Source organism: Ceratotherium simum, chromosome 10 (genome assembly GCF_057802395.1).
Source record: "Ceratotherium simum simum isolate JZ-2026a chromosome 10, ASM5780239v1, whole genome shotgun sequence".
Lineage (NCBI taxonomy): Eukaryota > Metazoa > Chordata > Mammalia > Perissodactyla > Rhinocerotidae > Ceratotherium > Ceratotherium simum.
Genome location: NC_141909.1, coordinates 68,636,581 through 68,649,590, shown reverse-complemented (window position 1 = coordinate 68,649,590; position 13,010 = coordinate 68,636,581). Strand labels below are relative to the sequence as shown.

At 35.0% G+C, this 13,010-nt stretch overlaps 1 protein-coding gene across 5 annotated transcripts in view; it reads right to left on the bottom strand.

The window, feature by feature from the left end:
• DCLK1 (doublecortin like kinase 1) overlaps positions 1-13,010 on the bottom strand; it is a 361,089-nt gene that overhangs the window by 65,868 nt on the left and 282,211 nt on the right. For 2 of the 5 annotated variants that reach the window (XM_087436199.1, XM_087436196.1), the window contains exon 7: positions 863-947. In XM_087436199.1, coding sequence (XP_087292325.1) covers positions 863-947 — 85 coding nt within the window. Of the gene's footprint in view, positions 1-859; positions 948-7,187; positions 12,393-13,010 lie in introns of those variants that run through there. The other 3 variants (XM_087436195.1, XM_087436197.1, XM_087436198.1) reach the window with 2 other exon arrangements.

The following is a 13,010-nucleotide window of genomic DNA, read 5'->3' as shown; positions in this document are numbered from 1 at the left end:
ATGGTAGTCAGGAAATAATTCTTGGGTAAGTCACATATCTCACGTAACATAATAAAAGTGCTTGCCCCAAAAGGTACTTTTTTGGAAAATTAAATCATATCATTTAAAATAAATAAGGGGCACTGATTCTTTAACAGTGGCTTGATCATATCAGTTTTATACTTTCCCCTAAATACTGTCCCATAATTGATTTGAGCCTGATAACAACCCCCAGGGAGGAAACAGCCATGTATTACAATCTTCATTTTATAGAAGATGAACTAAGACGTGGAGAGCTGAAGAAGCTTATCCAAAACAATCCAATGAGTTAGCAAAAATGTCAATTCTGGAATCCAGGTCATTTAACCACATCACAGAGAAATTCTAAAGCAAAATAACTTAAGGTACAAAGAATACTTTTGCAATTGTCATCAATTAGATCTTTTTGTAAAGCCGTATTTTCACATATTGAATTCACTTAAGTTGGAGTACATCTGCGGGGCTGTAACAGTCAATCAAGAGAGTAAATTGTCTTTAATATTCTTAAAGTGAACAGAATTTGGGAAAACAAAGGCAGCAATTACTCCCTTTGTTTCCAAAGTGGGCAATAGCTGTCCTTCTAGGATGCTTACACCCTCAGAGGATGTGAAATGTCTCCAAATTAGGCTAACTCCCTCTTCCTGTTCCCATAACGAGACTGTGATCCCTGGTGGGAGCCATATTCAATTCTCCCCCTTGCTATGGCCCTTATGAGCTACTTCGGACTTGTCTATTCCTTCTGCTTGAGAAGTTACAGTTTCCTGGAATAAGTTTAGCCAACCCATCCTCTGCCCCCTGTACAAGCTGAGCCTTCTCCTCATACACCAAGTCCCAAGCTCACCACCTTCTCCAGGTCCGTCGTTCTCGTCCATTGAGCTGCAGACTTTGGTGGATGCAAGTGAAGTAGAGGAGCCGCCATGTTGAGAGCTCTAAGGGAACAAAAACAGACAAGAAAAACACTTGGTCAGAGGGCCCGAGTCTCCAAGTGCTATGCCCAGCCCAGATTCTCGGGACATAACTTCGCCCACTACCAGGGAGGATTTGGTCTTAATACCTGGAAAGGGAGGTTCTTAGACTATTCAATTAGGACTACCTTTCCCTCCCATCCTATTAACCAATAATAGATGGCGTTAACTGTGTCAGGCTAATCATTGTAAATTTGGACGTTCCATGACTTTTTATTCTTTTTTCTCAAAATTAGCATCCTTTAGCTCACTGTTTAGATTTGGTAGATTTTAAGCATCTCACCTCACTCTTCCACAGTCTATCTGCAAACAGGCCTGAGATATGGCACCATTCTGATCTCATCCAATATTTTTTCTACTCTTACCATAGAAAAAAATTTCTCTTCAGTTTGTTTTTATGGAATATCCTAAAAAAAAAAGTCAGCCTTACCACATTCTTGGAGAAAGGTTAAACAGTGGGTTTGTTAATTCCACTTTGAGATAAAGACACAAGCACTAAGCAGGTTACTGATATGTTAAATGTTACATAATAAGTCTGAGGCAAAGACAGGACTAAAAGCCTAAGCTTGGTGATTCCCTTGTATTTTTAGTGAATTTTGACCCAAGACCCATGAAAGCAAACAGGGTAACAACTATATGACAAAGCTCAGAGGATGAAACAATGCCAAATATTTAATACTATGATCAGCCACGGGTAGTACTTTAACAATGAATCTTTCCATGCCTGCATCTATTCCTTGAGAAAACAATTTGCACATTTCAATGCTTTTTCTAAATAGTGAACACAGCTTGTCCTAAAAGATCTTCCTTCTGTTTCCCTGGGTTTATCCACTTGGTTGGCCTGCTGGGAGCAGGAGGCGGTGAGGGGGCGGCATTGGCTCATGGTGCTGGCTGTCTGTGGAGCAGAGAGAAGGGAAAGAGCATCTGTAGTTGAATTAATAATGAAGAGGTGTTGAGAAGTAAAGTTGACCTAGTTCTCCTCTGCTTACCTGTCTCCCTTCAACCTCCTCCCCATTCCATCCAGCCTTAACTGTGTACAAAGTAGGAGAAAGAGAAGTTTTACATAATTTCATTATGCCCAACAGTATCTTGCATAGGGAATTCAAAGATTTTAGTTTTCACCAAAAATTAATTTAAAAAATTAATATAGTTAGAGAAATGCTACTTCAATCACTGCAGGGTCATTTGAGTCAACTCCATAGGACATTTTCCTGTGTGTGGCTAAGATGAGCATGTCCAGTGGACGAGTTCATCAAAGCTGACAGTTGACACAATTGAGATAAAAGTTAAATTCATGGCAGTGATGCATCTGCTTTCTTATAGGACATTCTAGAAGTTTTGTGGTTACTTTAGTATACCCCTGAATGCCACATTGTCCATACAAGCTATGTGCCCTTTATTTTCCAATATCACAAGAATCCCCCATCAGTCAGCCTGGTGACTTGAACTGTTTTTCCACCCTCTCATCCAGCCTCCCTTTGTGACCAGCAGTACACATTTGTCCTACGTCAGCCTAGAAAGAGGGATTCAGATTGTGACCCTGAAACAGAGTTTTTCTGGGTGTGACACTATGTAGTCATAACCGACTCTGTCAAAGGTACTGTAAATGTATGAGATATGCTCTGCTGACTTTTACAGATGTCTGTGAAAATCTTGTATTTATAATATTGGAATACAAGGCTGAGACAAGGCAGATTTATGATGTCAATGTCTGGAGAAAATAAACATTAACATTACCACACTTGAGGGGACGGTTGTATGTTTTCCAGAACAGCGAGATCTTTTATCCCCTGTGTCATTGCTTTTGCTGTAGAAATAATGATATTCCAAGCAGAAAAGCAGTTAGTAAATGTCTAAAATGTAGACCTTCTCTTCTGGGCTTTCCGATCCTTGAATTTCTTCCAGCAGCATGGCAAATGGTGTTTAAAAATGTAGAGACATTTTGGTTTGGGATGGCAGGTGCTGTCTTGTCATCTGGTGTTTTAAATTTTAGAATACAAAGACACACTCTTTCATCAAGCACCCAAATTAATAGACTAGCAGTGTGTTTCCTAGCAAAGATGTCCACAATTTATGTACTCAATTCCAAAAGCTTGTTCTTTTAATAAGAACATCAGATACTCAATACAGAACTCTGACCCAAAGTATATGAAAACATCTTTTAAACTGTAATGTTCTATAAACTTGCTGGATATTATTCACTAAATTGCCTTATTAACTAATGAATTGCATTTTCAACAGTGCCACCAAATGTCTGATGCCCTGAATGCTTGCCACAATGCCAGCTGTGTTTTCTCTATCTTATGGACAAAAACCCCTCAAAGCTTTTAGGCTCTGGTTGAAAAAAAAAAAAAAGTAGGGTTAACACAATTCTGCTTATGTTTAAAATTGCTTATTTTCAACTTTAGGTTTTAAAACATACCCCAAGTCATTTCAAATTTCATGCTGTCTGAGGGTAACAGACAATTTTAAGAGAAAAGCTTATTACAAATAGAATGCTCTGAAAATGGAAAGTCCTCTTTTACTTATTATGCTCAAATAGAGTAAAATAAATGTATTAGATTTCTAATGGTGTTATCTTTTCTTTTCCCCAAAGAAGTAAAATAGTTAACATGATACACTTTTCCAAGACAATGACCATTCATGGATTCAAAGAATTTCAGGGACTGGAATGGACCTTAAATATTACCTATTCCATAATATTCCATCCAGAGACCAAATTCCCACTACAAAAATCCCGGCTATGTGATCAAATGGCCTCTGTCCAAACTCTTCCAGCACTGAACACATTACTTCCTGAGGCAGCCCCTTCATTGTTAATATGAGGCAAAGAAAGGTCTTCCTTAAGTTGAAATGATGTCCCTCTACATTTTCCATTTATTCATCTTAGCGCTCACCTCTGGAGCCACTCAGTACAGGTTTAATCCACTTCTCATATGACAGTGCCTCAGATATTTGGAAATAGCTACTGGGCCCCTTCTGTGTCTTTTCTTTTTCAATTTGAATACTCCCAGTTTCTTTGGTTGGTGGTCATGTGACAGGGCTGCATGACCTTCACTCTCCTGTGGACACAGTCCATTTGTCAATATCTCTTGTTAATTCCGGTGCTCAAAACAAATGCAATATTCTAAGTGTACCCTGACCAGCACAGAGCACAGAAGGATAGAGCTTTGTTCCTTGTGAATAGAATATTAATATACTTTTAGATCATTTTGGCTTATTGAGAGCATGATACCTTTCCAGCCTTACACTGAGCTCACAGTTGTGTCAGGTCTCCCTATTCTGTATTTAGGAGTTTGGTATTTCAGATCAAGTCTAAGACTTCTAATTTATTCATGTTAAATGTCATATTTATTGCATTCATATCCTCCAAGCCTGTTATTTTTTGGATTCTGATTTTGTCACCTAACGCTTTTGCTCTCTCTCCCAGTTGAAGTCATTCAGTAATCTGCATGGCTCTTTGTGTATGCTTGTTACTAATCCCAAATATACTAACTTAGACAGTGCTGAAACATTTTGATTATTGTCCATAAGTCTGCTTGAAGGATTTTGAAAATAGTAAAGAGAAAATGTGTAAGTTCTTATTCTTTAGAATTAAACCAATGAGATTAATCAGACTTTATTCATATATAGACCAACAGAAGCTAAAAAGCCCACTTATATTTTTGCATGCTTATAAACGAAATCAGTGTACTTATTTGTTTTTTCTGAGCAGATAAACCATTTTGTAGTATACAGGATGATAAGATTTTGTGTTTGCTTCAATCAGTTGCTTATAAATGAAATCAATGAACTTATTTGGCTTTTCTGAGCAGATAAACCATTTTATAATACACAGGACGGTAAGATTTTGTGTTTGCTTCAGTCAGTTTGCTAATTTCAAGGCATCTGGGTGTACAGTGCAAAACATACAGTTATTTTAGAATTTAATGCAATCAGCTGCTCTAAGAGATATTGTGACATTTGAAATGTCATCACCTCCAAGCAGATTTAATGGGAACCAGGTGGGCAGGTTGCTGGCACCTGGATGCTTTCATGGCACACCTTCATAAAAGCACTGCCTAAAGTAAGAACACATCCTCAGTGTAGCTATTTAGCTTGGGATCACATAACAGATGGAGAACATATCACACTTTCGAAGTAAGTGAGAAAGCTGACATAACAGCTCTAACCACATTTTACCAAGATGTACCTGATGACTATGGAGTAAAAAACAGTTCATTTTAAATATAAATGGTATGAGTTATTCCTATCATGTGTATTAATGGTGTCACAGCTGCAGTCCATACTAAATAAAGATTCAGAAAAATATCCAATTGATCTAATCAAGCTAGAAAAATCTCACCAGATAACTTGAGCTTTGGCTAGATAATTGTATTATTTTCACTTCACATTTTGTCTTGGTATACAGTTATTACTTTGTTAATATTGATTTGGAAAATGGTAAAAAAGAATTTAGAAATCAACTGGATCAACTTTACAAAGGAAACACAAACAATAAATAGTTAACAAACTCAAACAGTTGTCTTGGTGATCTTGACTTGAAATCTACAGAATCTCTAAAGATACCCTCATATTACAAAATTAATTCATAATCTTGGTGTAGAGCTTGAAATCCATGGGATTCTATGTGTATACAGAAAAACCATACATTTATTTACTTTCCAAGTGGGTATGGAATAATAAGTTGATGACATCAATCTGTAATAACTAATAAGGTTCCATTATCTGAAACAAGGCACAAAAGGAACTCCTTTTTCCAAATTCCTTTGTCTGCATTCTTCATAGTATGTTTAGCCTAAATAAAGTCTACGGTATAGGCGATCATGTGCATAACTAAGAATGAATACTGAAAAATGTAAAATGTTATCATAAAGATTTGGTCAAAGTTTTTATAAGACTGGAGAACTGTCATTAATGAAATTGGTTTACTTAGAGGAATAAAAAATGAAGATGGGAATATTGACATGAAATCTATGTTAGTAAAGCCACAGGAGCCAAGATTTCAAAAATAAATGTATTTGGTTACAACTTTGTTGTATCAGGCAGTCTTCTTTGCCTCTATCATCCAGTCACTATACTCACTTAGGCCGAGATCTGTAAATTCAGAACCTGAACTATTTGTCTTTAAGAGACTGGGGGGAAGGGGGGCACAATGTCTACTCTTATGAGTTACTCTTCATGAAATCATAGTTTGGAAGAGGACCAGGAAGTCATCTAGTTTATCCCTGATAGATAAAATAATGCCCTCCATGATTCACTCCTCAAATGGGATTCCCAACCAGCGATGAAGGAAGCTCACTACACTTCCAGGACCCTGCTACATTTTATTTTAAACTCTGTTATATTAAGAAAGTATAAACACAATTTAGAATTTTATAAAATTGTGAACATTCCTTCCAGTTGTATCATTATTGCTTTGAGAATTGATTACATTTAGGCTATCATGGAAATAATAAAGAGAACCAATTAAAGCAAACTATATTTTTAAGGTTAAAATGAACCTAATAAAAATGTTAGATTTAAAACCAGAATTTTGGACTTCTAGAATAACTTTAACGTAAAATATTTTTTCTAACTAGGCCAGTAGAATTTTCTATTCTCCCTTATACCATATTATGAATGAAACAGATTATAGATCTTTGTTCTACATTAAAGTTGGAAAATCAAGTATCTTATCATCATTATTTATTTTATTATATATCTACTTGTTTTACATATTTATTAATTCAGTGCTTTTAAAATAACTGGCACACACATATGCACACACACATATACATATGCACAATTTTTCCCCCTGCAAATTAGATAACCTTGGAAAATGCCTTCAAGCCCAGGAGACAGCTAGTATATTTCAAAAATGCACGTTAATTTCATTTTTTTTCAAACAGTTGCCAATTTGTCCGACAAATTCACCCTTAAGGCAACCCCAAGAAGAAAGTGTATTAATGATTTTGATGTAAGCAAATGAAACAAAATTCTTCATCAAATAGTCTTCTTATTTTGTTGTTATTGTTGGTATTTTGTACATTAGATGTCATATGATGCCATTCTGCAGTATATCAAATACCACTTGCTGATGCTAATTACATCACCAGAACACCATAAATATAATTATGAAAGTAACCCTTACCCCAAACAGCCATTTCAATGTCAATGTCTACTTATCAAGTTTTCTGAAAAAAACTCACTGAACAACATAGGTGGTTTTTCCTGTTTATTGTATAGTTATCTAAGGTGGTGAGTGTCACAAAGTTAACTTTGAGAGGAAGAACATGGTCCAGTGTGAAAACACAAGGTACAACATTTTACAAATAAACCACAGCGCAAAGTGATGCAACTTTCAAAATTGTGTAGTTCAGTGAAACATTTCATCATTTAGCTCAAACTCTGCTGATGGCTTATACTGATGGATTTTAAAACATTTTGTTGTTTAAAACATTTTAACATCAAATGCTCTTTTTAAGAGAACAATACACATCCAAGCAACTCAAACTGTAAGCAGAAATTATGTCAACCTCTTTATAAAAATTTTATCCAAATTTACAACATTCATAGTCTATTTCGAAGTAAAAAGTCCTTAGAACGAATAAACTCAATTCCTTGCTTGTTGATGAATATAATTCAAAAAACACATCACAAGAAAATTAACTTTCATAGTCCTTTGCCTATAACCTTTCAGATACCCACTATCCTGTCTTCAAAAACACTTTGTGGCCATATATAATACAAACACCCATGTATTACATGCATCATTTATACTATCTTGGAATTTATCCATCATCTTTACTAAAACAAACCACATTTTAAAGACACTATATATCATGTACTCTTAAAAATTATAGCTAGGGCCTCAAATTTCCTATCTTTTCCACATGCGTCACAGGCACAAAATTACAAATATTTTCAGCTGACAGTATAACAAATTGCATCAGGCAATTGGTACATTGAATTCAATAAATCTCTAATTTTCACACTATACTTCTATGGAACATCTCAGTCAGATATAGTTGTCACTAACATGCAAATTAGAGATGCTAGCAAGGCTAATACAAATATGCATAAATGGGCAAATGTATCCATATATAGTAAATTCATTCAATTAACATTTTCAAGTGTGTATATATGTATATAGATATATACACACATATAGCAACTATAGTAAGGTTACTACTGCAAACACGTCAACGGTTTAGAATAGTGTTTTGAAAGAACATACAAAATTACCTTATAGGTTATCTGGCTTAAATCAAATATAGTTTGGATTCTCTTCTATTTATGCTTCAATATAATCAACTCATACAACTCTCAACTACTCACAACTCTATAAATCAGTATTTCATTTTTTAGTGAATATTGGTTGACAATCATTACATGTCATCAATACATATACATTAGAGAAACATTAGTGATAGTACTCAGTCATTTTAATAATTGAATATCAAGACATAATGAAATAAACATTAATGTGTGCTTATATTTAGTAGTTAAACACAATATTATGTTTGTCTCGATTTCAAATTTTTTTGTTTATCTGGATTCTAATTTTTTTTTTAATATATCAGTATATCTGATTGTTTAGAACCATTTTGCCATACTAGTTTAACAAACTACCTTTTTTTTTGGTGAGGAAGATTAGCCCTAAGCTGACATCTGTTGCCTATCCTCCTCTTTTTGCTGAGGAAGATTGGCCCTAGGCTAACATCCGTGCCCATCTTCCTCTACTTTTATATGTGGGACACCTGCCACAGCATGGCTTGATAAGCAGTGCATAGGTCCGTGCCCAGGATCCGAACCTGCGAACCCCGGCCTGCCGAAGCGGAGCACGCAAACTTAACCACTATGCCACTGGGCCGGCCCCAGCAAACTACTTTTGAACTTAAACATGCCCCAACTAATATGTCACATGTAACAATTTATGACATGAAGGTTTTACATACAATTCCACAAGAGCCAGTAACTTATAAGGCTGTGTCACAAATACCATACTTTACTATTCATGGTCTATAAACATATATGAATACTTATATAAGCACATCCATATACACACTGAGTCCTGCAAATTTACATAAACACCCACACATCTGCACAGATATATGGCCACACATGAAAAACTTCATAGTCCAATGGCTAAAATATATGGAATTTCAGGAATATTATTTTATATTTTCATGTATTAGTATTAAAAAATGTGGCTTTTAGACTTCATTTTAAATGAAAAAATTCTTTTTGAAAAAATTTTCATTGAAAAAAATGAAAAAAAAAAGAACCCAATCATGTATAAATCTGCAGTGGATGCAACCAAAATATCACTGCTGGTTAACACAGAGAACACATATAATACATAAATGCTGGTTAAAATGTTTTTAGAAGATACTATTGATTTTTTAACATTTAGGTGAGCCAATATAAGAACACAGGGATGTGTACAGATGGGTAGACCAGACACTTCTTAAAAGCCTATGACAGTATAGAAACATTGCGGATTTTTTTCTCCCACTTAATTGATTAAGCAAGACAAAGAAGAAACAAACCACATGGCTTTCAGAACCAGTCTTCTGAGTTCACATTGAACTTCACACTTGATATATTACTAGGTTTTGCATTTCTAAAATGCTGAAAGCAGGGAAATATTTACCATATCTTTTTCTATAATGTCTAAGGAAAAAAGTGAGTGCAAATGAAAAAGTATCAAACTTTTAACTAGAGCACAATGGCTTCATAGCACATTTAAGGTTTATCATAAAGACAGAAATGCATGGCTTTTGCTGGAGTTCTTTACTGCTCAGTAGAACAGTTTTAAAACTCAGTGTCTAATTTTTTTAAAAGAATTCTATAAGTAAGTAAGTTTTAAGTGTCTATAAATCATCAATTTGGTTCCACCAGTGAACTGAAAACTTCTGGTTTGTAGCTAAGGATTTTTTTATTTCTGCGTTAGTATAATGGAATTACGCTCTGCATAGAAAGAGATTTCAAAGTCTATAAATGGTGTGCTGTTTCAATCTCTGAGGGACCTTAGTTTCAAAAGTAAATGATATATATTGCCCCTGAACAGTCCTTTAACAAAAGTCATATGTTCAAAAGATTAAATGCTGCGGAATAGCATTTCCCTTGGAACTGCTTGAGTGGAAAGTTGGCCATGATATCTATCGGCAATTAGTACAAGTCGAGTTTCTTTTTTCCGTGTCTAAACAAAGCCATGGGCTTCATATCAATTGGCAATATCTGCCACTTATCCAGAACAAATAGCAATTATTGGACCTTCCTAAGGCAGTAGTTGTCCATAAGATTGACAGTGCAGAGAAGTTAAAATTATTGGAATTTATTTTTGTTCTGGACCATCTGACCCCACCAGATTTAAGTTAACTGTTCCACTGCTTTCAGTGCATTTTTGACAGTTCAGTCAAATACATACTAATCTTTTATGGACCCAACTGTATTAAGTAATGCATTTTACGAAGACATAACTAGAACAGACACTAGCATAGGCAACTTCACAGATGTTTACTGTTTCAGCTAAAACAAAGCAGCCTTTTGATCTCAGCAGGAGTCTCTGTTCATTTCTATTAGAAACAGTTTTAAAACCTGAAGTCTGGAACAGGTATTATTATGAATTGTTCTTTCAAGATGGAATGGTTCAGTTTGCAGTTCTCGAATAACCTGCCAGAGAAGTGTCTTTCTCTCCAACAGACAGGATAATGAGGCACTAATTATTATAAGGCTAAGTTTTCAAACGCTGTTAGATTGCCTGGACTTTTTTTTTCTTCTTTTGGTTGGAATATTTTATTCACTTGGAAAGTGAGATGGTAACATATGTAACTATAAACCAGATGGTAAAATTTGATAGTTGAGCAATTTATCAAGGAGATAAATTGATAACATTTAAAACAGTATATGACAACTGAATTTCTCATTTAAAACAGTAGATGACAACTGAATTTCTCTCCATCTTGAATCAAACATTTTGTTTTTAAATTCAGTTTTCAAGTAAAATTTGAAAAAAACTCAAGCAAAAGCCTCCAAATGGCATTATACGTTTTTAATTTGTCACCTACTGAGATATGTCAAGTCTGTAGAATATAAAAATCATGCTTCACACGTCTTAAATTGTTAGTGTTTGAACTAGGAAAACTAAGTGATCACTAGGATATGGCTAAATACAATAGACCATACACATTAAATTCATTTTTAACATTCAGATTTTAAAATAATTATTTTATGTTTAAGCAAAGCTGACTACAATTTTTTAAAGAGAGGACTAGAAGAGCAGAATTAGTAGGTTAATGTTTAACAATGGGTTATAATCACAGACTTACTTGGTTTAATACAAAAGGAGTTTTGCATATGAAAATTTGCAAAATATCAGCAAGATTCAGGATTTATCAAAATGGAGATTTGGATATTTTCAGCCCGATTTATACAGCACCATTTAAGAGAACTCTGCTTTCCAAATTGATTTTTTGGAGAAGTCCAGACATGATTATTTTAGGTCTATGTGTTAAAAAATTTCTGGCTTCAGCTTTTACATATTTGAAAAATTACGTATATGGTTGTAGGGAGGAATTATATAATTTATAGCGAAGCGACTGAATGTTCAAGTTCTTCATGTTGGTATATAGTTTAAGCTATACTTATGCTGTTTCCAATAAAAGATAAGTTTAAAAAATAAAATTTAGTTGACAACAAAAACAAGGAAAGTTCTTAACACCTAATGTTAGAGTCTTCATGAGATGTGTGTGTCCTTGACATAAGTGTTTTCCTCAGATATATTAACCCACAAAATGATAAGTAGCTTTGTCTACTGTCTAGGAAGAAAGAAAAATCTACTTGAGTATGTTTATTATTCTGCAGTACCTTTAAAAATTCAGCAATCCAAATTTTAAAAAGAATATAACTTTAAGAAAAAATGTCTGCTAATGCCTTTTTAATCTGCTTGACCAAAAGCAAAGAAACATTGTATCTACATGTCTACTTATGATTAAAATGAAAACTACATCTACAGAAATTATGACTCTGCATTGCTACAGCCTTAGCATGTTCTTATACTCAATATTGAGACCATATATGAAATTCACCTAGAGCTAGACCTTGCACAAAAATCTCAGCAATTGAGTGAGTCTGTGTTCAAGCTCTCCCAATCAAATCAACGTAGGAGATATATATAAAAAAAAATCTCCTTCAAGGATTAATATCATGAATATAAAATGCCTGTATAATTACTTTTATATGATTTGGGCTTCATAATTTCAAAGTATGCAAAACTCTTTCGTGTATTTTGCTGTTAGACTTTTGCTTAGGAAATGTGAAACCTTCACCCAATCACAAACCATATACATTGCTCCATTGTCTCTTTTACACTGAGTCTCCTACTGAATCCAAATCATCCGAAGAGAGGGGGCGGTACAGGTCCTGTAAGATGAAGGGCAGTATAGATTTGTTTACTTGGCTTTCTTGGGTGCCCTGTGGCTCTCTTAGGAGTGGAGCAACACTGAATGAGCACCCTCGGTTTCTAATGTCATTAGAAATTACAGAGTTACCAAATGTGAATGAGAGGAAAGATGGTAACTAGAAACCATCTAGAGACACACAGCAGTGCTTATTTTGCCTGATCGGCTTTATCCGCTCGTGAGCTTTTGCCTTCTTTCGTGTTGAGTTTTACAGTCCCTGAGGTCTGTCAATGCCAACTCTGCTACTATGTGTCCAGGCAATTCTTCCCTGAGTATTTCCTTCCCATTCTGGGTAGAAGAGGTATGTGCTTACCTCACAAAATCATTTATGAGGACCCCCAGCTGGCATTCAGCAAATTCTGGTTCCAGAGCAGCAACTCAAGTGTTGCATTTGCACATCACATAAGCCCAATAAACACTACCTTTTCAAAATTTTATATTTGGAAGACAGAAAGAACACAAATTTGACCTCCCCATTCCCTTCCCAATGCTCTTCCTGGTTCCCCAACCACTCACTCATCACGTTCCCTCTTCTTCACTCCAACTCTTTCTGCTACGAGATCTCTCTGTTGGTAGCCAG